We start from the raw sequence: 26,527 nt of genomic DNA on the forward strand, positions 1-26,527 counted from the left end.
GCAGACACTGATCGGATGTGGCCTGCTCCTGAAAAGGATATGTGGGAGGGCCCATGAGAAGGTTTATACCCTTAGGTTGAAAGAAGGCTGCAAAAAGAAACTTGGTTTGTAAAGAATATTGTAAATGGGATGCTACTAATTGCCCCAGATATTACATGCTGGGTGTGATTAGGGTGGTTTGAAGAGAATTTATCCAAGGCCAAAGAATACGCAAATCCTGCCCCGTCTTGTGATTTCTCTGAGTTGAAAATAGGAACAGAGGTTGAGAAAAGCAAACATGAACAATGAGAATCCTCCTTAGCAATTAATATGTGGTGTATATTTTTTATATATATATATAATGTGTATTAAAAATAATGGATAATATGCAATGTATTTTATGATATATATATGTTACTGTATATAACAAAGCAAAGTAATACTCTATTGCCTGCTGGGGTACAGTACATATACTTTATTGTGTAACACTGGAGCTCTGGCCCAAACCCCAGTGCAAAACCCAAGTGGGCCAGGCTGAGCCCTGGTTGAGGCTAGGTCAACCTAAGCAGCTAGCATCCAAGCTGGTGGAAAAGATCTGCTTTTGTTATGCCCATTTCTAGGCCCAAATTTGAGCCTGGGGCTCTTCCCCCGCTCCCCACCCCACTGCAAGGAAACATCACACCAGAATGTGCTACCAGGTCTGGAGGAAAGGAGCAAAAATTGCATTAAGGTGGGGGACAGTCCCTAGGACCTGAGCTGTTGATAGGCCCATCTTACTTAACTTTGTGGGGAGGAAAAAAAAAAAGGCAAATCCGGGACAAGGAAGACAGGTGCCCAAGGCTGCCTCAAGTAACCCCGGTGCAATTAACACTGTGGCAGGGGGTAGGAGAGAGAAAGGGAGAGAGCACTCACAGAGCTCAGCCCAGGGGCTGTGACCCCATCAGAGTGCCCCATCAGAGCCTTGAACTTGACAAACCTAGAAAAGCACCCGTCCTCTCTGGGGACAGAGGGAGTCCCGACTTTCCCTTCATCCAGCATTCCAGAGTTGGGTTTTTGAGATAATTTTGTTATTTCAGACTTCAAATAACATTAAAACACATATTCTGTTATGAAGTTATTCCTTTTTCAATTCTCTTTCTAGCATTTGGACAAGGACAAGGAACAGCTTTTGGCTTTGTGCTAGTATGTCTTAAACACCCTCTTGATTATGTGTCAAGCACCTTTTTCTCCAAGCGAAGAGCACATAGGTCATACTACCTAGTTTGACATTAATAACATTGTTTGGTTTTCAAATGTTTGTTCCTCATGGTTACCTATTATTTATGGTAAAGAATATTGGGTTTCCATTTATGAGTGAGATAAAAAGATCCCATAGAAGCATATTTAAAATAAATAGTTTGATGGAGAGGAAACCCTTAAGCCAATCTTTTACCTTATGGCAAAGATGGTGAAAGTGGCACAAATTACTATAATTTGAAACACATTATGTTAATCAAAAAATCTCTGTCTATAACCTAAAATCTACATTTTTGCATTCCCTGGAGCAGAAGCCAATAGATTCAGGTTTAGGAAGAGGTAGAGAAGCTCTATCTTTACCCCTTCAGGCTCTGCGTCTCAACCTCCATCTTAAAAATGAAGGCTTGGGGTTAAGAAATGGGCACCTACTCCATGTGGTTGTGAACATTAATTAGAACCTTAAAAATCATTTAAAGTATTTTGAGATTCTCATATGTTGAGTATTTTGAATATCTCATACAATTATGCCTATAAGGTGAATTGTTTTCGTCCATGGCTCTGAACGTAACTATTTACCTTTGGTTTCCCTGATGGAGGTGATCCCAGGTAAACTGGTCCTCTGAGGCTGACGGTGGAGTTTCCAGGCAAACTTCCCTCCCGGGCCCTCAGTCCATCCACAACCAATCGCCCCTTTTCTCCATCATGGCCAAACACCACCTTCAGAGTAAGGAAGATACATGAGTTGTATTTTTACCTTTGACAATTGGTGTTGTATGTTATTAAATATTAGTGGCCAAATTAAAAAAAATAGCTTCAAAAGATGTGAGATTTTTTTTCTCCGATTATCACCATCACCATCATTTTGTAAGATTCTGTGAAATACTGAACAAACTGAGCTAAAAAGGGGAACTAAAACAAGGTTGTTCAGAAGTGAACTAATCAAAAGATATTATAGAATTGATCTGGAAACTTACACAAAATAGAAACAGTTAAAGGCACAGCCACAGGCAACCCCCTCCATGTAACAAAGGGGCAGGGACAGTTTATACAGTGCTGGGGACGGGGGTGTGCTGGAGTTGTGGCACCCTGGGCAGGCCTCTTGGAGCAGGTGGAACGAGGGCACTTCTCTTCGAACAAGAGGAGGGTTTAAACTCTTTTATAAAATTTCTGATCCCTGGGGTCTGGTGTGGATTCTGCCATCTCACAGGGTGTGGTGAGACTATTCACTGAGGACACTTCCATTTCTTTTTTTTTTTTTTCTTTTTTGAGACAGAGTCTTGCTCTGCTGCCCAGGCTGGAGTGCAGTGGCACGATCTCAGCTCACTGCAACCTCCGCCTCCCGGGTTCACACCATTTTCCTGCCTCAGCCTCCCGAGTAGCTGAGACTACAGGCGCCTGCCACCACGCCCGGCTAATTTTTTGTATTTTTAGTAGAGACGGGGTTTCACTGTGTTAGCTAGGATGGTCTTGATCACCTGACCTCGTGATCTGCCTGCCTCGGCCTCCCAAAGTGACACTTCCATTTCTATGCCAAGCTGTGACCTTTGGCCTCTACTGCCTGCTGACACCTGGGCTTGAAGGTCTGACATGCCTCTCAACCCTGAGATGTTCACGACAGAAATCCTCATTCTCCCCCAGCTCTGAACTGCTCTCCTCCTGGCCACATCTGCCTCTTCTCCATCTTCATCTCAGTAAAGGCCCACTAATGACTCAATTGCTGGCCCCAAATCACAGGATGCTGGACCCTCTCTTCCTCTTACCCTCTACATGTGATCCATCAGCAAGGCCGCATGGTTCTACCTTCAGCCTGCGTCCCGGCAGTCACTTGTCCCCACTGCCCCACAGCCTCTGCAAGCAAAGGCAATGACAGCCATGTGGGCTCCCTGCTGCTACTCTCCACCCCTGGCAGTCTCTTCAGCTAAAGAATTAAACAATATATGAATCTGTACATGTAAGAGTTGTTTGTTTCTTGTTTTGTTTTGTTTTGTTTTTTGAGAGTCTCGCTCTGTCACCCAGGCTGGAGTGCAGTGGTGTGATCTCGGCCCACTGCAACCTCCACCTCCCGGATTCAAGTGATTATCCTGCCTCAGCCTCCTGAGTAGCTGGGATTACAGGCACGTGCCACCATGCCCAGCTAATGTTTGTATTTTTAGTAGAGATGGGGTTTCACCATGTTGGTCAGGCTGGTCTTGAACTCCTGACCTTGTGATCAGCCCGCCTCGGCCTCCCAAAGTGCTGTGATTACAGGCATAAGCCACCACTCCTGGCCAAGAGTTTTAAGACTCTTTAAAAGCTTTACAGACACTTTCAAATAAAGTCCAAAGCCGGAGCTTGGCCTTCAAAGCTTAAATGATCTGGGCTCTGTCTTCCTCTCTAATTCCATTTCTTATCACTTTGTGTTTTGTTCATTCAGCTAATTCCCACCTCCAGGTCCTTGTTATTTGCTCTTCCCTCTGCCTGGAAGCCCCTCCCCATAACTTCATGTGACTACCACCTGCTGTACCAGGGCTTTCTCTACTGCCTTATCTAAAATAGTCTCCGTGCTCTGTCATTTTCTTACTTCGCGCTAGTGTTTTCTCAAAGCACTTGCCAATCTCTGATATTACACTGAGGAGTGTTTGCTTCTGTGTTCCAGGAAGGCAGGTGAATGGCTAAGGGAATACAACTTGTCAAGTCACGTACATTTGCTGAAGTCCAGTGGCCTCATTAGAGAAAGAAATAGGTCCCTTCTTGCCTTAAATGGTATTTCTTTAAATCTGGAATGGTTTTAAGCAAGAGCTAAGATGCTAGCATCATTCCAGGTCCAGAGAGGGGCCTGGAGGCCTGGAGGCCTGGAAATTGGTCATAAGGGGGAGAAATGGTCCAGGAGGCAGGAGTGAGAGTAGGCAAGGGGCATGAGGCAGACTGGGGAGGGCTGGAGGGAGTGGAAGAAGCATCAGTAAAGTCCATCTTGACTTTACTGTCTAGGATGACAGCCATGCAACATGTGTGCCGCGGCCTCCAGTACTGAGATGCTGGGCACGCAGCACCTGCAAGCACACAAGCTCTGCCACTCCATGCCTTCATGTCTGGGAAAGATGCTGGGACTCCTATTTTCAGCAACTCCAACAATGCATTCTACACCAACTGGAGGTACTGACGCAGCCCCAGCTCTTACCGTGTGCCACTTCCCATCATTGCATTTCTCCTTGCTTTTGATCCTCAATTTTTTCCCATCTGTCCCCAGTGCAAAGACCAGACGTCCTTTTGAAAGATAAAGAGCCATAAAGGAGTTCTTAGTGCCCGTGTGAAACACCAGTCCTCTGGAGGATGTTGTCTGCACGTCCACAGCAAACTGTGACCTGTGGGGAACACCGGCAATGAAGGGAAATAGAGGTGTTCAGTGTTCCTTCGAATCTCAGAGCTGAGACAAAGGGTGGGGAGCAAACACCCAACCTCCATTTTTCAAATAGAGAAGCTAAGGTAGGTACTGATTAAATGACCTGTTTCTCTCGGAACTTTAAAAAGCTATTCTATTCCAGCTGCTAACGGTTTTGTTGTATAACTTCCTTACGACGTTGGGGAATAACATGGAACTTTTGTGGCAAACTTAGCTAGTGGTGTAAGTCCCAGCACGTGGCAAGAAGAAACATATCTGAATCTTTTATTAAAGTCTACATTTCTAAAAGTTATGGTAAAATACACTAACCTACAATGTGCCATCTTAACCATTTTTAAGTGTACAGTTCAGTACTGTTAAGTACATTCAGATTGTTGTACAATCAATCTGGAAAACTTTTCATCTTGCAAAACTGAAACTTGTACCCATGAAACAAGAGGTCCCTAGTCTCGCTTCCCCACAGCCCCTGACAACCAACCACCACTCTACTTTCTCTCTCAATGAATTCGACTACTCGAGATACCTCATGTAAGTAGAATTGTACGGGACTTGTCCTTTTGTGACTGGCTTATTCCACTGGGAAGCCTGTACTTTTCAAACCCAATGAATATGCATTCTGTTTTGTGTGTATTCATGGAGAGGGAAGTCGTGGAGAAGTAGGAGACAACTTGAATAACAAAGATGTGATTTAAGCATCAAAAAAGCATTTCCTTTCTGTTAGACAGATTTAACACAAAGATGAAGAAACACAGACCCACCTTCTCCCACCCACCTCTACATTTCTCAGACCCTAATACCCTCCCTATGAAGGAAGAAGAATGAGGCAAATATCATGCGGTAAAAGTAGAGTGTGCCAGGCACAGTGGCTCACGCCTGTAATCTCAGCACTTTGGGAAAATCTCAGCACTTTGGGAGGCCAAGGTGGGCGGATCACCTGAGGTCAGGGATTCAAGACCAGCCTGGCCAACATGGGGAAACCCTGACTCTACTAAAAATACAAAAATTAGCCAGGCGTGGTGGTGGGCACCTGTAATCCCAGCTACTAGGGACGCTGAGGCAGGAGAATCGCTTGAACCCAGGAGGTAGAGGTTGTAGTGAATCGAGATCATGCCACTGCATTCCAGCCTGGGTGACACAGCGACTCTGTCTCAAAAAAAAAAAAAAAAAAAAAAAAAAAAAAAAAAAGCAGAGTGCAAGTTGTTAGTATTCATTTACATGATGGTTACATGTTCTATGCACATCCAGCTAAGCGAGCTTTACTTTTTATGAAAACTCACACTCATCCATCCACCCACTCATCAAACAAGTACTTAATGAGTGTGGGGGATGCATAAGGTGCAGTGCTGGGCAGTAGGAATGCAACGATGGACATTTCATTCCTTGAGTGGTTTATGGTGCAGGGGTGCCCTGAGAGGGATGCATAAAGGTGTGCGTGAAAGGGTCGTGGGAGATGCAGATGTCAATAGGCTGTCTTCAGCCATTCCTGTGGCTAATGTCTAAGCAGACACCAGACAGGAGGCAGGAACTGCATTCATCCCACTCACAGTGGCATCCCCAGTGCCTATGATGCAGTAGGCACTCAATAAATAGTTACTGAATTGAATTAAATGGTAAATGGAAAATTTGGAGGCAGAAAGCAGAAGTGGAAGAAACAAATTATACTGTTAATTCTCTTTGCTTTTTAATTCGGTGAGGCTAAGATACACATTTATTCTTCAGATTAGCAAGTTTCCTTGAGGGCAATGTTCTTCAAAATGAAAGAGAAATCTATATTTGTTAAATTAAGCCAACCAGATGGTAACACTGCTCAATATTTCTCCTGGTGTGTCTGTGTGTTAGTGCGGAGGTTTGGAGAACGAGGGGTAGCCAAGTTAAGGAGGATATTAGAACGTGCTGCAGAATAGAATGTACTTTCCATATGTGGGCCTGGTGATCAGACTTGACATTTGCTTTCCAGAACTGTTTCCTAAAGCAACTTTCTTTCATAAAAGACTAACCGACTAACACCCAAAAAAAGGCAGCAGTGGATTTAGATCCCAGTACATGACACTGTAGCTATGACTCTTCATTGCTGGAGGATGGGAGGGTAGGGCAGAGAGCTAAAGAGCATTGTTATACATTCACCAAAGGGGTAAAGCAATGGCACCAGTTCTAAAGGACTGTCAGAACACTGCCAGAATGTAAATCAGAATGAGAACAACAGAATCCTCCGACTCTTTCAACTTTCTGAAAATAACTGATTGCTACAACATTTGGGGCTAAAATATAGGTTGAAAATTATATTTACTGATTGACTTTAAAAAATTTTTACCTTTTAAAATGTTACTTTTTCATTAATGATGTACGGTTTAATGTTGGACGGGAAGGCACAGGGGTTGAATCATCAGAAGTTGGTAACTCACTGCACCGAATGTGTTGAGAGAGAAGCTGCCAGGGAGGGGAGGGCCAAGCTGATGGGGAGGCCACAAGGGGGAGGCCAGAGGCGGGAGGCTGGGGAAACGGGAGTCCAGGCAGTTTCTTGAAAGAGGGAGGTCATTGTCATTAAGGTCAACTTGACCAAGAAAGTGGGGATGGGAAGTGGGGCCTCCCCACCAAGAAACAGCTAGGGGAGGGGACAACTGGAGGGACAATCTCCTCTCCTTCTGCCTTAGCTTCTACTAGCACAGTTTTGGAAAATGAGGGACCCCAAGACTTTCCATGGGGCAGCTGGAGACGTGGAGCTGTCCACACAGGCTTTCTCCTTCAGGGCTCGGCATTCAGTCTCTCTCGGCCTTAGCCGCTCTCTGCCTGTGACGCATGCTCACAGTTTACTGAGTGGGCTTCAAGGGCCAGCCTCCTTATAAGCTATGACCTCTCCTCCCTGCAAGAAAAGCATCCTCGAGCTCATTTAACTAACAGGAAAATTGAGGTCCAGAGAGAGGTAGCAATTTGCTAACATGCAAGACAGGCATAGAGGGACAGCTTAGGCTTAGAGAAGTTAAACAGCCTGTGGCAGCCATGAAGTCGTGCTCCAAGAGAAGCTGCTGCAGGGAGCACAGCGGGGCTGCCATGCCCTAGGTCTTCAGTGACACTCGGGGGTATTAGAGCCAGGCCATTTATGGTCAACAATGAGCTCTTCTCAGAGATAATCTCTGCTTGGGGGACTGCAGGCACCTGGCTGAGACTGTTACAGCTGGACTGCGGCCTGAGGCCCTTCCTACCTGGCTCTGTCCTCCCTGTGCCCTCCCTTCACAGTGTCTGCAGGCCCACAGCCATCTGCGGGCTCTGCCTGCCCCCGTCCCTGTGCCCTTCTGGTCATCTTTCACAGGCTTCCCCACAATGAACCTCTTGCCCATCTAATCCCATCTTAGTGTCTGCGTCTCAGAGGAGCTGCCCTGGCACGTGGCCTGGAGTCACACAGCCAGTAAGTGTGAAGCAGGACTGAAAGCCAGATGCTAGAGCCAGGTCCTTTTAATCCCCGGGCAATTCTGTCTCTGGGAAAGCCATGAAGAACAGGTCAGTACCTTTCTATCTATGTCTCCTTCAAATCACCTGAAAATGACAAACCTTGTTTTTCTAATTTTTTCTGACATAATTAATATTTCTGCTCATTCCCTCCTCCCCAGAAGAGATGCAACTTGTTAGCACAAAAAGGCCAAATGTATTCTCTAAAAATGATCTATCTGGCACTGCATCTACCTAAAAAGAATTTTACTTTCACTACAGAATACAAGAAAAGAAAGGTGATTTATCATGGAAATAAACAGCAGCTTTAGAAAAAGAAAGTGTCATTCTTATTTTTAGAACACCATCAATTCTAAACCAGAGCTGAGCTGACTGCTTCAGCCTCTGAGCAGTATGCTGTCGTCACGTTTGCCTCCAGCTGTTGGGAAAGCACATGGCAGGCACTCATGCCCCCTGTCCTGTGCAGGCCAGCACCTCTTTGCACAAAAACGGTAGTGCCACCTTCATTAGAGACAGCTGCATGGTGTCATGGCAGTCAGACTTCCCTGCAGTGGAATCCCCGAGTCAGGTTCTGAGTTGGTGCTGGGGCAGGAAAACTAAATAATACCTGGGTTTCAGCAGCTCCTGAGGAAGCTTGAATAGCAAGTGGCTGGTGGGAATGTCCCCAAACTGGAGGGCTCCATGATTGGCCTGGGTCCTGGGAAGTGGTGAACAGGCATCTTGCCACACCTTCATGCTCCTTGGGGAGGCCACTGGTGTGTCCTGCAACAGCTGCATGGGAAAAGAGCAACACAATGATCAGGGGAAAGAGTGAAGACTGCTTATCTTGCTTAAGTACATTGCTTAATTTTCACCCTTGATCCTAAGCGAGGAATTCAGTAGGGCAATAGAAGGCCTGGGAAATGGTACCATGGGGATGGGAAGTGTCCACTGAGAGCCCTTCCTGTGGGTCACTGACTGGCATGGAGTGGGCAGAATGGAGATCTCCTTCTTTATTTAGCTCTTTAACTTTCCTGAAGCCAGATCCTCGCAATCCCCATCAGTGCCCTAGTGTGGCTTTGATTTGAGAGCATTTTGCCACCAGGAAGGTGTAAGACAGGGCTAGGAGGCAGCGGGCTCATTCTTTTGGGGTAAACAAAGTTTAGGAGAGTCTAAATACCCCCCTTTTCTCTCCCTCCTTCTTTGGGGAGCATGCATGTTATTCTCATCTTACACAAGTCTGGGTTCTTCTCTGACAGCTGCTGCACCTGGGACCAGTGGCTGCCTGGTGCCCCTTTCCACCACTGGGCATCGGAAGAACCGCAGTGCTGCTTGAGGGACCCAGCATTTGGCCACCAGCACTGAGACACCCACAGCCCGCCAGCGAAACATGGAGCTGCAAACCTGCGGCCATCTCCCCTAACAACCATTCACTTGGGCAGCAGGGCAGGTGAAAGGACCAAGATAGCAGGAGAGAGAGAGAAGGGAGGAGACCACATCCTGTCCCCACTTCCATCAGAGTGACTCATGCAGAGAAGTCTGAACTTTTGAATGGGACTGAGTTTTACTGCAGGAAAACAACCATAATAAATGTTAAATGTGACTAGGAAAATTGTTGGAAGTAACTGAGATTCCCCAGCCCTGCCCCTCTTTTCTCCACCGCAGAGCTCAGGTTCTGAACCGCCCATGCGCTTTTCACAAGCATTCAGAGCTCAGTGGGGATCTCCATCAGTCAAAGCAAAGGGTGGGGATTCACCGTACTAGGGATTGGTTCAGAAATGAACATGTGACCCCTCCCTCCTGGCCAATGAGCCCTGAAAGGAAGTTGAAGGAGGGGCTTCTGATAAAGAATTCCATATTAGCACAAAGAGAAGCCCAGGCAGACTTGGTGCTTCTTGTGCTGGACAGTGTGGTGTGGATGCGATTCCCAGAAGCATGCAGGGTGGAGCCAAGAGAACCAAGAGGAAGCAGAGCCAGCTCCTGATGGGCCAGGCCTCAAGCCTCACCTACCCCTGCCTGGCTAACTGTGTGAGATTATTCATATTGTTTAAGTCATTAACTTTGCAGTGAGTTTTCTGAATCAGCAGCTAAAGGCTTCCCAAAAGATTCACATTCCTTCAGGGGCGGGTTTTCTTCCCTGACCCATTTCCTGGATACAGTGCTCAGAATGCAAACTTGAAATCAGTTATTTAAAATGATGCTTGCACATTGCTGAATGGAGACGTTCTACCGTACCCAATAGAAACTTAAGTGAGTTATTTATATCAGCCAAACCTTGATCCTACTGAGATTAAAACCCAGCCTGGGCTTCTGCCTGGGACTCACACCAGTGGGCCTTGCTCCCTCTCTGGGAGTCTTCTCTGTGTGTCAGCAGCATGAGCATCAAGATGAACAGTTTTGAGAGATAGCCTTTGTCACCAAGTGTCCCTTAATTCTCTTAATGGCATCATCATACTTTAAGGCATCCAGGCTCAAAATCTTGGTCCTCATGGACACCCACCTCCCTGGCCTCTTTCATGCATTTTCTCATGTCCTACTCTTCTTCTGTGTGACGTATTTTGTTTCCACTCCTTCCTTTTCATTTCTAGTGCCTATGCCCTGAAAGTCAGCCCTGACTTTCTCTTTTTTTTTTTTTTTTGCTTTTGAGATGGAGTCTCACTCTGTTGCCCAGGCTGGAGTGTAGTGGTGTGATCTCAGCTCACTGCAACCTCCACCTCCCAGGTTCAAGTGATTCTCCTGCCTCAGCCTCCCCATTGGCTGGGATTACAGATGCCTGCCACCAAGCCTGGCTAATTTTTGTATTTTAAGTAGAGATGGGGTTTCACCATGTTGGCCAGGCTGGTCTTGAACTCCTGACCTCAGGTGATCTGCCTGCCTCGGCCTCCCAAAGTGCCGGGATTACAGGTGTGACCCACTGTGCCCAGCCAGCCCTGACTCATGCCTGGACAATTGCAGTAGCTTGCCAATCTGACTCCATGGCTCTAGAACTTTCCTACACCAAACCATCCCACCGGCTGCAGCCAGCTTAGTAATCTTTAATCTTTTCAACTGCTTACAGGACTCCTTTCAATAATGTTACACTGACTATAGCAAAATGCCCAACTGATGTAGGTCATATGATGCTTGCCTGATCTGGCTCCAGGGTGTGATTCCAGTTTACCTCTCTCTAGTCCCCTTTCTCCATCCAATTTCCCACTGTTCACCAGGCTCTCTGGGCCTGTAGAGGCCACATGATGTGATCTGAAGAGCACATTCTTTGTGCTTAAGTTTGAATCTTGTGCTCTTCTTGTGCTTCTGGGAATTACATCCTCACTACACTGTCCAGCACAAAAAGCATGGATTCTACCCAGGTTTCTCTTTGTGCTAATATGGAATTCTTTATCAGAAGCCCCACCCTCAACTTCCTCTCAGGGCTCATTGTCCAGGAGGGAGGGGCCACATGTCCATTTCTGAGCCAGCCCCTAGGAAGGTGAATCCCCCCCCTTCGCTTTGACTGATGGAGATCCCCACGGAGCTCTGAGCACCTGGGAGAAGAGCACGTTCTTTGTGCTTAAGAGTCTTAAGTTTGAATTCTGACTCTACCATGTACTGACAGGGTGCTTTTTGGCAACTTTTTTTTTTTTAACCTCTTAAACACTCCATTTCCTGGCCTGTAAGGTTGGTATTTTATTCTGCTCTCAGAGGAGTGTGTTGAGAAGGGAGAAAGAGAGTGTGAAGTCAGTCTGGTGAGGATGCATGTAGCACGTCTTGCACCCGTGAGTCCCAGCCACATCCTGCCTCCGGCTTTGGGCTTCCGCTCGGGCGGCAACAATATTCACTCAGCTAAATTCAACCCACACTCCAGCCCCAGCTCCTGGGTCACCTCCTCCAGAAGAAGCCTCCTGATTCCCATGGCAGGAAAATTCCTGCCGTACCACTCCTGCAGCATCGTATCTTTTCATGTAGGTTTTCATTAGTGTGCATAGTAATAATTAGCATTTAATGCATACTTACTATGTGCCAGGCACTTTTCTAAGTGTTTTGTGTTTATTACTTCATTTAATCCTCACATCAACATCATGAGGTATTACCATTATGTATCTTCATTTACATTGGAGCAAATAGACCCAGAGAGAGGTTTAATAATTGTGCAAGATCACATACCTGATAAATGGTAAAGCCGGATGCAAACCCAGGAAGTCTGGCCCCAGAGTCCAGTACTTAACCACTAAGCTGTGCTGTATTCTCTCTGCTACTGGGCAGAGACTAATGTCCTATTTCATCTAAACCGGGGGCTTACACAAAACAGGCGGAAATGAAATAGTGTATTCGCCAATGTTTTCCACATCAATAGCCGCAGTCCCACCCCATCTGCTGAAGCCCATGCAGAGACTCCTGACAGTCTCCCACCAGATTTCTGCACCTGGGTGTCCTGCAGGTTCCTGTCACTCAATACACCACAAACTCCATTCATTCTCTTTTCCTCCAAATATCTGTCCTTCTCCGTCTCCATGGAGAGGACATCTCCATCCATCCAATAACCCAGACCGGGTGCCTCAGAATTATTTTAACTCCTGCCTCTCCCTTGTCTTCCCAATTCGATTATTGTCTGAGTCATGTGTATTCTATCTTGTAAATAGATTTGAATCCATTTGCTCTCTCCAGTTCACCATCACTGGGCTAATTTAGTCTCTCAATAACTTTCAGCCTTACAATGAAAAAATGAATATATGACTTCATTTCTGATGGGGCAATGCTAAAGATATTCCCATAATGGGAAAATGACAGCCCTTCTGGATTTATGAAGTATATTTCTTCTTAATAGCATAAAACATGTATTTTATTAGGTATTATCTGTTCATGCCCTCCCAAATCATTGTGCAGTGGGGAAATATTGGTAGAGAAGCAGCATGTGGTTGACATTAAGTGGAAAGTGTGTTGAACAGGAGCACATAGCTCTCAAGAGGCCACGGGCTCCTGGGTTGGAACGCCAATTCCACCTTCCACCTGCGGGAGCTTGGGCAGAATTGCTTACCTTTCTATACTGCAGCATAAGGTTAATGAAGGATTTGGTAAGAAAATCCCCTTCGAGTGCATAGTGCAGTGCCTGGCAGATCCAAGGTGCCCACTGTTATCCATTAACCATATTAATTGTAACCTCAAGCCTGGGAAAGTTACATTGTTGACCTTCAGCAGAGCAAGGTGCTCCTTAAGCCCTGATCCTGTGTTCAATTCATCACAGTGTTCTGCTCCTCCAAATAAGGAGTTTCATTTCCTCTCAATCCCTCTCAGTGCTGTACTTCAGAATCACCTGGGGAGCTTCACAAACTACCAATACGCCCACTCCACGAGCATCTGACTTAATTGGGTCGGATGCAGCCTAAGCATTGGGTGTTAAAGCTCCCCAGGTGTTTCTAGTCTGCAGTCAAGGGTATGCCACATTGGTTTTGACAAGGCCCAGATGTATGGGTGTATCTTGTCATAGGAGTTGCATCAGAGTAGAGGGGAAATCTGTGGGCAGGAAGAGGAGCACGGCCCTTATATTCTATAGAAAAACACAGGACCTGCTGGGGACACAGCAGAAATGTTAAAACAGCATGACATCAGCTATAGAAATTAAGAAACCTAAGTCATGGTTTTGTTCGGTGAGTGCAAAACTTGCCAACTTCTCATCAAGATGCAAAATAAAAGCTAAAAAGAAAACCACTTTGACATTTTGGTGTGATTCAACTGTTGATAACCCATCAATCCCACTTCATGGATTGGTGATCTATCACCCCCTTCCCCAGTCTCTCCCACAGGGCAGGCTCAGGGGAATCCTCCAGGGAGGAGTGAAACCCAGGGTTAGGTTTGGACACTTACCTGATTGATACGGAAAGTCTTGGCCTTGTTAAACCTGGTAGAACCCTGAAGCAACATTAGAAAAGGTGGTTTGTTTAAACTGCAGCCTCCCAGGGACACATCTCTCTTGAGGGAGTTACTGGCCAAATCTAGGACTTCGGGACTCAGTGATAACCTGGAAAAAGGGCAGAAATGAAAGATGCTGCCAAACTTGGACATGTCGAGGAAGACCCGCTGGTCGAGAGAGCTCATTTCAAAAACTACATGTTTTGGGCATGAAGAGGGGTTGGTTAATGGGTACAAAATGCAGTTAGATAGAAGGAATATGATCTAGTGTTTGGTAGCACAATAGGGTGACTCAAGTTAACGATGATTTATTGTCTAATTTAAAATAGCTAGAGGAGAAGATTTGGAATGTTCCCAACACAAAGAGCATGACGAATGCTTGAAATGAAGCACATTCCAGTTACCCAGATTTGATCATTACACATTGTAGGCCTGTATCAAAATATCACATGTATCCCACAAATATGTATTAATACAACGGTTATGTAGCAATACTTTTTTTAAAATTACACATTCTTATGGTCATGGTTCCTAGGGAAACTTTCCTCTCCTACTTTAATATCACCTCCAGAAGCCAGCGAGGAGCCCAAGAAACTTTTATTGACTCGGGATTGTGGCAGGATTGTGGGAGGGCTGAGATACTATAGTTCTTTCTTTGAAATGGGTATCACATGGAAATACAAAAGCAAAATATGCACAGAGGGGGAAGATGGGCTCTGGATGATACTGAATGATGGTAAATATAAGGAAACTTCAGAGGTGAGTTTATGGAAGGATTTGTCCGACTATGAGGAGGAAAGTCTTGGACAAATGTGCTTTATCTCACAATTCTTGTCCAAGCCTTATCATGGCAGTAAGCTGTTGCTGACAACCCCTGTGCCTTCCCCATCCCTCCCATTTCCTGCTCCAGTCCCTGAATTAGATGTTCAAGGAAGATGTTTCATCAACCAGGAGGAGAATGAGAACTCTAAGCCTCACCCTGGCCAAGGAGGATGGAGCCCTGATGGGTGGGAGGCTCCCTGTCATGGTAGCCTGAGAATTCCAGCCTGAGGTTCATAGCCAGAACCAGGCCCTCTCCTTACCCTGGAGAAGATTTTGCCTCTTATCTAAAAACAATCATTTTGCATCAAAAGAAAATATGTAAACACATGCATGCAAGCCCCAAGCGCTACTCTCTCTCTATTCAATATCACGTTCAACATTGTGGTGATTTGGCTTCCTAGCACAGCACTGGTCCATGCAATTCCTTGGCCCTGAAAACCATGGAGAGCTGATTAAATCTAATTGCACAATCTTGATTATAATGCAATAAAATTTCAGTGAATACTTTTCAGGGCCATAATCTGAAGTTAATTTTAATGAGGCCTTTCCCAAGGTTACATGCCAAAGCTGCTCCTCCAAAGGGAGGCCGGGCCCAGGGGTTTTTTGTGGATTTGTTTTTTAATGGATGTATCTGGCCAAAGATGGCATTTTGAAAGACTGTGGCATGTGGGCCTCATGCAGCATACGTTGACAAAGCTTTGTTAAATGGACCAAAGAGATACCCTTCCCATGGGCAGGCCATTCTCATCAGTTACCCACAAAGACAGGATCACCTACCTCTGGACAAAAACATTGCTGATACAACCCTCAAAATTGCTCCCGCCCAGACGCAGAGACTGCTGGGAACTTGAAATGCGATTTAGCCTTTGGTTATTTCTCAGAGGCTGGTCATCGATGAGAAGCCGTAGTCTAAAAGGGAAGAAAAGCAAATCAAGGGTGAGAACTGCTGGATAAAAGGGCCCTTGCCATGTGGCCAACTCACTGTCTATGACTCAGACTCAATATTTGTTATCTAAAATAACTAGCGAAACTAGACTTTATTAAGAGCATTACAATTTTTTGCATGTATTTTGCACATAACATTTTTATTAAAATGGGTGTATCTTGCCAAAGATGACATTTTGAAAGACCGTGGTATGAGAGCCTCATGTACAGAAAGTGCACAGACTATATGTGTTCAGCTCAACGAATTTTTGCAACAGAAATACACCAACATTACCAGCACCCAGATAAAGAAACAAAACAGAGTAGCATCCCAGGAACCCTGTTGTGCATTCCCTTTAACTCTGTAGCCTCCCTCCCTCTATCCTGAATTCTGATGGAATGGATTAGTTCTTGCCTGTTTTTGAACTTTATACAAAGGAAATTATATGAGATGAACTTTTACGGGTGACTCAATGTTTTCCACATTATGTTTGTGAGGGTCATTCATGTCGTTATATACAGTTCTAGATCCTTCTTTCTCATTGCTATATAGCATTCCATTTTGAATATACCACAATTTATCCATCCAACTGATTTATTTTTTAAATTTGATTTATTTACATTTTATTTTATTTTATTTTTCTTAGAGACATGGTTTTACTATGTTTCCCAGGCTGGTCTCGAACTCTTGACCTCAAGCAATGCTCTTGCCTCAGCCTCCTTAGTTGTTAGGATCACAGACACGAGCCACCATGGGTGGCAATTTATTTTTTTATGAAGAAATTGATATGGAATAAGGAAGAAGGACAAGACTTATTAGTAAAGTATTTTTGGCATCAAGGACAAATATTTTGCAAAAAGATACCGGAAAATTCCATTAAATGAAAGAGAGTAAAACTCACTCACAGCTCTGACAGAAGTATTATTCCACTTACCCAGAGTTGTCGCTTATTACAGATACATAGTGCAGCAAACCATCCATATACGTCTGTGGAGATTTAAAAATTGGGCTGCCGCTATCCCTGGTGCTCAATTCAATGTGACCATCTTCCAGAGTGACCTGCAGGGTGCTTGTCTGAAATCATCATAGAAAATACCCATCAACTAATTTGCATTTAAGGATTATGCCTGTATCCGTACTGAATTTATCATCCAAACCATGTATAAAACAATCAGGATGTTTTGACCCAAATGCTTTGAGTTTGCTTTTTGCTCTAACGATTATTTTTTGCATATTTGACTCCATGTTTATAAATAGACAAATCTTATGCAAATTATGCCAACACTGATGAATTTGCCAAAAACATTTTTTGGACCTACATTCATTAAGCCAATTTAATTTCTCAATCGACTACACAAAACAGTTAAAACATTTCTAAATTTTTCTATTTTATCTTATTATCATTATTATTTGAGACAGGGTCTTGCTGTCTTGCATAGGCTAGAGTACAGTGGCACTCTCCCAGGCTCAAGCGATCCTCCCACCTCAGCCTCCTGAGAAGCTGGGGCCACGGGTGCACACCACCACAGCCAGCTAAGTTTGTAATTTTTTGTAGATACAGGATTTCACTATGTTCCCTAGGTTGGTCTCAGACACCTGGGCTCAAGAGATACTGCTGGCTTGGCCTCCCAAGGTGCTGGGATTACAGGTGTGAGCCATCATGCCCAGCCTAAATTTTTCTATTTTTATTTTTCTTTTGCTGAAGTTATTTCTATCAGGATCAATTCATTGCTAAATAAATTTTACAGCAAAGACTTGATTCCTTAATTTTTAATATAAGAATATTACAATGATTTCTTCTCTTCAGTCATTATAAATTTTTTACTTCCTAGTCATTATTTCTGGGAAGTTCAATTCTCCATGTCAAACTCTGAAGATCTAAATTTTGGCAAGATAATTTGACTCTTCCTGTCAATCATTAATTTTAAAAATGTGCAATCTCAGCACTTGTCATTTCAATTTTGTTCATGTTTTTTCTACCAAGTATAATTTCTGCAGTTTTCAACAAGATGTGATTCTTTGGTAAGATTTCAGTCTAAAACAAGTTTTACAGTGTGTGGTTATAGCCATTGTTGATTTTACTTTGTGTTAACTTTTTTTCAATTGGCAATATTCATTATGAATTGCATAAAATAATGCTGACTTATATGTATCTTTAGCTAACCCATTATGAAATTGAGGGCAACGTCCCTATGCTATTTCCAGGATTCCCCCATTGTCCAGGGTGGATCTAATCTTTTGCTAACCGAATTCTTCCCTCTGCTCTTGATCATTTTGTGAATTGTGTACTAAGTGTTCCTATATGTGGCAGAGGAAACAAGTGTCGGGTATCATAAGAGCTAGATCAAAACATCCTGCTTTCATGGAAAAGCCACCCCCACAGTCTGTCAGCATGTGCTTCTTTAGGGCTCATTTTAAAAGTAAGACCTCAGGGACTGGTGAGCAAGCCACCAAGAGAGGGGCGGCCTTCCTAATATTACAGAGCCACAGAGTCGGCCACCGTCTATTTTCTTAACAGATACTAGAATTCTGTTGTGCTCTGCAATCCTAAAGAAACAAATTCAGAAATAATCACACTCTACTTCTATTTAAAAATTCCACTAATTCCACAAATACTCATTTCTAAATATTAGATGACTTCTATACCTACATAACCACACTAGCTAAATCCACTTACGTTACAGAGGGTACCTCCTTGTGGAAGAGAATTTATGTGGCTCTGTTGTACATGACGAAAGAGCAAAGGATCTTATTTTCTACAATTCCCCAGGTATAAATATTGTCCAACTAGCTGCTGCTGCAAAAAGGCAGTCTAGAGAGCTGCCTTTTATGCAATCAAAATGGAATCATAGGGACACACTCTGATTTTCCTTCTGAGCTCTGAAACTTTAAGCTACATTATTAACTGCAGTAGTTATAATCCACCTTAACTCTTACTATAAAATATACCTGAAAAGAATAAAAATGAGTCTGCGAATACACACAAATGCAACTCTGTAAATTATAATGTTACTTTCTAAACCTGATTTATTTGAGGACCTACCCCAGAGTGGGGAATAATGTTCATGGTTGAACTATACAATAGCATTTACTGTGTGATGATAGAAAAAATGTCCAACTCCACCACTTTCAAAATCTCTCTATTGTTTTTAACATCAAACTTTGAGTCAGGTTCAAATCTTGTTTGATATTAATGCACTATTTCATACCCATGTTTGATGACTTAATAATATGCCACTGGGTTGAAAAGTCTGAAATCCAAATGAGGCCTGAAGGTGGTCAGTAAGCGGTGAGCCCAGATTAGTGAAACTCAATTGTCCTCCTCTGGAGAATGAGGCAGATCGCACAAGCTGAAATGCAAACATGGAATAAATTACTGGCATTGTAATCATTTCTTGGCTGAAATATAGTACCTTACCCGATCTCACTTTACCCAAACTGATTAATGTGATTTATGTAGCCTCAGAAAGAAAGAGAGCTTACTTTGCTGCATGATAAGTCAGCAATCATCTGTAAGTTTTCATGTATATAGTTGGCCTTCCTGCTTTCCTACAAATTTAATGTGCAAACCTGCAAAGGTTCAGCACCTTGCAAGCACATGGGGAGTGCATATGAGCCAGTTCACTATAACACCGTGTGCTACCAGAAAGAAGTCAAAAGTTACTGTGTTAATGGATACAGAAGGCGGGTTGGCTGAGAAGCACTCCTTGACGAAGTTCTGAACCTTCACTTACCTTCCAGTCTTCCGAGCACTTTTTGGTTACTCCCACAGTATCGTTCAATCTAACGACACCACTGGTTTTCTTCAAATTTTTCATGCAGCCTCGGAAAGCAGGCGTAGAAATGTTAAATCTGATTAGGAACACAAATAAAAGGAAGAGATGCATCATGCCAGGCTCACATGAAATCAGAGCTGAAACGCTGTGCTCTTTAGTACTTTTCACCCATACACGAGTATGTGTTTTATGTTTATCCTTTCTCATGGGATTCCCATAATGCCACTTATTTTATGATGCTGGGAGAACCGACTTCCTTTCTGTGGAAGTTTACATTCTCAGCTTTAAAAATGCAGACAACAATGTTAACAGAAGAATGGCCAGCGGCTGCAAAAGGTACAAAGACAGAGAAGATGCACAATATCTAGAACTTCCTGTCCCTCTCCCTGGAGTCACGGCATTGCACGGTGGACAGGACATGTCTTAATAAGTTAATAGATGATATATGATATACGTATATATAAAGTAATCAATCATTTATAGGAAGCAGGAACGCTCTAGAAAACTTTTTGCTCTTTTTTTCTGTTCACTGTTAAGTTAGCCACTGTAAAGTCAGAAGAAACAAAGTGTTACTTTTTGGTTCTATTCAGTTATGAAAAATGTAGCTTGACTTAATCAGTGCCAAGCTGAAACAATGGAACACATTGTCCAGGTTCATATGCTGCTGTGTCTACCACCTCCTACCTGTGGGGCCTGGGCAACGGGTTATTGCCAGGATTAAAATAATTAACGGGCCGGGTGGGGTGGCTCATGCCTGTAATCCCAGCACTTTGGGAGGCCAAGTCAGGTGGATCACTTGAGGTCAGGTGTTCGAGACCAGCCTGGTCAACATGGTGAAACCTTAACTCTACTAAAAACACAAAAATTAGCTGGGCATGGTGGCAGGCACCTGTAGTCCCAGCTACTCAGGAGCTGAGGTTGGAGAATCACCTGAACCTGGGAGGCGGAGGTTGCAGTGAGTCGAGATCATACCACCATACTCCAGCCTGAGCGACAGAGTGAGACTCTGTCTCAAAAAACAAAAACAAAAACAAAAAAAACAAGTTAACGTACAGCAAGAGCTTGCAGCAGTGCATGGCACCTGGGCGTGAATGCTCAGCAGGGGTTTCTGAGAGGCAAAATTGTGCTGCTGTGGACCAGCCAAATTGCCTGGGTTCAAGTTCCGTCCCTGCTAATTGAACAGGCAACTTCTCTTCTCTGTGCCTCTGTTTCCTCATTTAGACAATGGGAATATGTGAGTCTGTTTCATAGGGTTGTCATAAGTCTAAGAAAGTTAATATGTGTAACACACTCAAACAGTGCTTTATACAGAGTAAGGACTCAATGTGAGATCGTCAAGTTAGTAACTACTCCCATATTACCGTTCTTATATAATGAGAGCAATTTCTAAAGCAGCTCTTTCTAAATGGTCCCATGGCACTTCCCCTTTGATTTGACTTCTGGATCTGTCTGGAGCTGAATGTGCATAAAGCATTCACACACATGAACTGACTGAAGTCCAGGCAAATATTTGTGTTTCTTAAACAAATGATGTCCTAAGAAAACCCAAAGCTGATTTCATTCTAAATCCCTAATGCAGCTTACTTTTCTAAACGGAAAGGTGTCTGCATTCATTTTAACCCAATTCGTTAGAAACAGTTGGGCTATATGTAATAGGCCTACAATTAAATTTCATTAAAAGGAAAAGAAAGAAACAAATCTTCACTGGCATTACAGTATGAGCCTAATCATTTTATAAAGATGGCCTTTTGTCTCAGAAGAGGAGGAGGGTTCATTTTCATTCCTGGAGCTTGCCTATTTATACATGGTTTTAGGTCCATTCTTCTTTGGGTTTCAACATATCTCTTGGACAGCAACATTCCAGATGTCCCTCTCTCCATAGATTATTGGTCAAAGAAAGATGGTTGCAGGAAAGTAAAATAGTGGGAGAGAAAGGCAGTTAACAGACACAGACCACCTATTTTGCACAAAGCTCTAAGAATACAACTTACAATAACATTTTGAGGGAGGTATTTTCTCTTTTATATTATTTTATTTTATTTTAAGTTCTAGGATACATGTGCAGGAAGGACAGGTTTCCTATCTAACATTTATTGAGCACTGACCATGTGCTGACCTCTGCTAATTCCTTTACACTCTTTGAATCTTCCAACCACGCTAAGAGATAGGCAGCTACTGTGCCCTTATTACAGATGTAGCAATGAGGCATTGAGAGGCTAAGGCCTTGCCTAAGGTCACACAGCTGGTAAGTGGCAGAGCTGGGGTCTGTACTGTCAGTGTGTCACACAGGTTAGTGAGGCTTGAAGCCCTTGCTTTTTACGCTTACAGTTGGTATTCCTGCAGCACTTGGAAGTGCCTCGTGCCTTCTTCTAGAAGAGTTACCTACAGCAGAAGTGTTAAAACGGAAGAGATTCACTTCCACTATTCCTGGGGGGATTCTTGTTACTTGGGTTACCTGAGGACCCACAGTTCTACATTTACTCCAGGATGCAGGGTCTGAACATCCTTGCTAGAGGAATGTCATTGCACTGGGGCATGAATTGCTGTGTTAGCGGGTTCCTGCATTGGGGTATTTATGTATACTTTGGGCCAATCTGTCCACAGAAGCTTAGCCAGCTCCATGGCTGCTGCAGGCCAACTTCAGGGAGCAAAAAGAACAAAAGGCAGCCCTAACCTCAGTGTTGGGTACTTAGTCGATGTTCAGCAGATTTCTGATTGATTTTTACTTTGTGGATCATTTTCATTTTAGTGTTTATTATCATACTCTGTAAACAATGGTGTAGGTCCTCAAGAAAAATGTCCTCATTGGTGTCAGATCCTTTGGCATCACCAGGGATGACTTGCTCTTCTCCTGGTAAGGAGATGGGATTAACAGAATGATTTCTGATTATGATCCGAAACAGGCCATTCCAAGATCTGGGTCCCCATTCCCAGAAGAAACACTATAGTGAGAGGGGGAAGAAACAAACTACGCACAAAATCCCTTGAGCAAAGCTGAGTTCGTGATTACACCTGCTTGCTTTGCTCCACCTTAAGTTTGAGAACTTGTCTAAAAGGTCCCTCCATTTATGCCGGCACCAGAACACCTCCCTGGTCTGGAAGAGTCGGCTGGTTGCCCCTACAGAGCCTGGCTGTGGATTACCCATGGAACTCCTCTGTGCCCGCCCCACCTCCCAGTGACTCATGCCCAGTGGCAGTTTCAGGAATCTCTGGGCCACCAAAGACTCCACCAGAGGGATGAGGCAAGGCCCAGAACAGCTGACTATTCCTTAGCATTTCGCTTTTGAGAGAGTGAAGGGCCACTGAAATCTTTTGACTGGCCTCTATCTCCTGCATTTTCCATGTTCCCGTGATTTTAATAAAAAGTCAAAATATAGGCCAGGCATGGTGGCTCACGTCTGTAATCCTAGCACTTTGGGAGGCAGAGGCAGGTGGATCACCTGAGGTCAGGAGTTCGAGACCAGCCAGACCAACATGGCAAAACCCCATCTCTATTAAAAATACAAAATTAGCCGGGCATGGTGGCAGGCACCTGTAATCCCAGCTACTCGGGAGGCTGAGGCATGAGAATTGCTTGAACCCGGGAGGTGGAGGTTGCAGTAAGCTGAGATTACGCTGTTGCACTCCAGCCTGGGCAACAAGAGCGACACCCCGTCTCAAAAAAAAAAAAAAAAAAAAAAAAAAGTCAAAGTATAAACTTATCCAGAAAAAAGGAAGCAGTCCCTTGTTTGGAAGATCCCAAAATAAGTTACTAAGAAAATTCTGGGCCAGGCGCGGTGGCTCACACCTGTAATCACAGCATTTTGGGAGGCCGAGGTGGGTGGACTGCCTGGGCTCAGGAGTTCGAGACCAGCCTGGCCAATATGGGGAAACCCCGTCTCTGCTAAAAATACAAAAATTAGCCAGGCATGGTAGCACACGCCTGTAATCCCAGCTACTCAGGAGGCCGAGGCAGGAGAATCACTTGAGCTCAGGAGGCCGAGGCTATAATGAGCCAAGATGGCGCCACTGAACTCCAGCCTGGGCGACAAAGCAAGACTCTGTCTCAAAAAAAAGAAAGAAAATTCTGGACTGGGCACAGTGGCTCACGTCTGTAACCCCAGAATTCTGGGGGTGGGAGGATCACTTGAGGCTAGGAGTTTGAGACCAGCCTGGGCAACACAGCAAGACCCCATCTCTACAAAGAATTGTTTTAAAAAAGCAAATTATTTATATGCATCTCTATATCTATATATTTCTTTAATGCATGGAGATGAAAAGGCGAATAAAGGTTGAGTGTGAATTAACCTAAAGTTTTGCTGAGCCAAAACCAAAGCCACCTCTTTTGTGGTTCTACCTACTGCCCTTTTCTAGAAAACCTGGATTGACTGGCATCCACATCACTGTCTAGCGGCCTTGCGTTAATATCATGCAAACACAAACCACCCACCAATGGGTTCCATATTGGCTCAGTTTGAGAATTCCTCCTGGCTCTGGGTAAGCCCACTGGCCTCTGCTACCTCAATGACTACATGGCCCAGGCTTCATTTACCCTTCTCCAGACTGGCCTCCTTTCCAGAGGCCCAGGCCGTTTTGTGCACCTGCTTGTGGGCATCTCCACCTGGCTGTGTCTCAGGCTCCTGGACTAAGCCTGTCGCAGACTTAACTTGTCACCCCACTCCTCCACTGGTGTGTTCCATCTGCCAAGGGCTTAGCCAAAAACGAGGCATCATTCTTGACTGCTTTTCCCCTTTATTCCCCAACCCAAGCCATTGTGCAGTGCTGCCCGTTCGCCCAGGTTCCTAAATATATTTGGAACCTGATCCCTGTTGCTCACCTGCACAGCTACTCCTTGGGCCAGGTCACCCTCATCACTCACCTCTGTTAATACACTCGGCCTCCAGCCACTCTACCTGCCTCTGCCCTGCACTAGAGTGAGCTACTGAAAACCGTAATTTGGTCATGGCCTTTCTCGGCTGAAGTCTCTCCAATGGCTCCTTACTGTGACTTTCAAGGTACTCTGTGGTCAGGCCCCTGCTGCCCACATCAGCCCTATGGGGCATCCCTATCCCACTTCCTGCTGTACTCCAGCTCTTCGCAAGTTCATGCTTTCTCTATCCAGCTTTGGTGCTTCACATACGCTGACTGCTAGCATCTCTCAGGTCCTAGCTGGAGGTCACTTTCCTGATGGTCCCAACTGGATTAGGTTCCCTCCTGGCTTCTGTCAGCACCCTGAGCTTCCCCCTACACACGTCATGTTCTCCTGTAGTGACTGTCTCTCTTCTGCTCTTCTCCAGGCTCCACCCTGCTCACTGTTGTCTCCTTGGCACCTGTCACTCTGCCTGAGGCCCATTAGGCACTCAGTAAATCCTGTGTAATGAATGAATACGTGGTAACTCTCAAACATACTCAAAAGTACTTGAAAAAGCTGACTACCTTGAATGATTTTATTTTATTCCATTTCATGGAAATAAAATCAAGATGACTGACAATTCATAACTGGCTATTCATGGCTGAATTGCCTTTTAATATTGACAATATTAGATATTAATATAATCTCACTGGCTCTGAATTTCTTCGTTTGTAAAACTCAGGGGTTACATACCACGATCTGCAAGCTCCTTCCAGAGCCCAAGGAGTAAAGACGTTCACCCTCAGCTTCTATTAAAGTGCCCAGCTTTCCCATTTGCATTTTTGTCTTTGGAGGCAACTCTGAGAACTTTAAAACAAAGATTAGTGCCTGACTACGCAGAATGGACAGATGCCCACATGTAGAAGGACTCTAGAAGAAAGAATACCTTGGCATGACACCTTATAAATCACCTCTAGTTCCTTCCAAGTGATGTGTAAGTTCGCAAAAGAGTAAACTAGCTTCAGATCTCGTATAAAAGTCATCATAACCTAACCTCCTGGCAACACTCTTACTTAGTCATGAGGCTGCACGAATCCTTCTAGGATATGTTCTGTCCACACACTACTGTCAGCTATCGAAAAGTTTTCCGGGAGGATACAAATGAACAAAATGGTTATTTTTAAGTGCATTCCAAAATGGTGGGATTTTTTTTTCCCATTCAGATAAAGCTTTACTGCCTTTCACATTAATTCATTCATGTGTTCATTCATCTAAGAAACAGTTATGTACCAATTCCACACTCGATAGCACGCAAGGAGCAGGTGATGCAGAAGTGAAGGAGACATACTGTCTCACATTCACCAGAGACTTCCTGAAGGTGGAAACCTCAGCTTTCAGTTCCCGGGAACGTCTATCAGGCCTCGGGATGCCCACGCTCTCCTATACAGCCTTCAAGGGCCCAGGGCCACAGCCTCTGTTCTACTTGTCACCAGCATTGTCAACCCTACTATATTCTTTGTGGTCTCTCCCCTCCCAAGAATGACAATGGCAGTGACACACAGTTCCCCCACCTTTCTTCTTTCCACTGCGCAGTCTCATTATTCAGGATTCAAATCTGTTTTACTCTGTTGACTATACTGTTAATACAGAAAAGTTAACTTTTTGCGTTTGTTTGTTGGTAAAATTTAAAAAGGCAGTTTTTTTGGGTCACAATCATAACCACTAACAGAGGCAATCTGGTTTTAAAAAAATCATCTTACCTTTCCCTGATTGCAATTGGAATTCCTCCCAGATAATATGTGCTGAAATCAAATACTTCACCATCAATTATAGTGTTTTGAAAGTCCACATTTATCCACATACGCTTTTGGACTTTTCCAATTTTGATCTGAATCTGAAATAAATGAGAGATGAATCAGCAAGCTAGGGAAAATAAGAGAATCCTATTCACAGGGGTTCAGAACTATCATGTTTTTATTTATCTTCCTCCAGATTCATTTATATACATAGTAGGAAGGCTCTGAGCAGTAGCATTTTTGGATAAAAATATGATACTAAAACATTTTAATATAAATGTTTGCATTTGAAGTTAACCGTGTTTTATAGATGTCATGTATATGTTACACATTTCAGGCCGAAATGTGCAAATTTTAAAAGGATATATCCCTCAGTTAACATCCATAAGTTTATCTGGTAATAGGAAGGGTTTTATTTATTTATTTGGGGCACTGACTTAATTTTAAAGGACTAAGAACACTTAACAATTCAAG

The 26,527-nt window shown here is 44.1% G+C and overlaps 1 protein-coding gene across 1 annotated transcript in view; it reads right to left on the reverse strand.

Moving 5' to 3' along the window:
* LAMA3 (laminin subunit alpha 3) overlaps positions 1-26,527 on the reverse strand; it is a 183,254-nt gene that overhangs the window by 6,651 nt on the left and 150,076 nt on the right. The window contains exons 53-61 of the mRNA XM_015121683.3: positions 26,018-26,151; positions 19,385-19,502; positions 18,860-19,000; positions 16,585-16,724; positions 15,503-15,634; positions 13,859-14,012; positions 8,646-8,809; positions 4,373-4,556; positions 1,792-1,932 (exon numbers count right to left, since the gene is read on the reverse strand). Of these exons, the coding sequence (XP_014977169.3) occupies positions 1,792-1,932; positions 4,373-4,556; positions 8,646-8,809; positions 13,859-14,012; positions 15,503-15,634; positions 16,585-16,724; positions 18,860-19,000; positions 19,385-19,502; positions 26,018-26,151 (1,308 nt within the window). The remainder of the gene's footprint in view (positions 1-1,791; positions 1,933-4,372; positions 4,557-8,645; positions 8,810-13,858; positions 14,013-15,502; positions 15,635-16,584; positions 16,725-18,859; positions 19,001-19,384; positions 19,503-26,017; positions 26,152-26,527) is intronic.

Source organism: Macaca mulatta, chromosome 18, assembly GCF_049350105.2.
Source record: "Macaca mulatta isolate MMU2019108-1 chromosome 18, T2T-MMU8v2.0, whole genome shotgun sequence".
In the NCBI taxonomy this organism is placed as follows: domain Eukaryota; kingdom Metazoa; phylum Chordata; class Mammalia; order Primates; family Cercopithecidae; genus Macaca; species Macaca mulatta.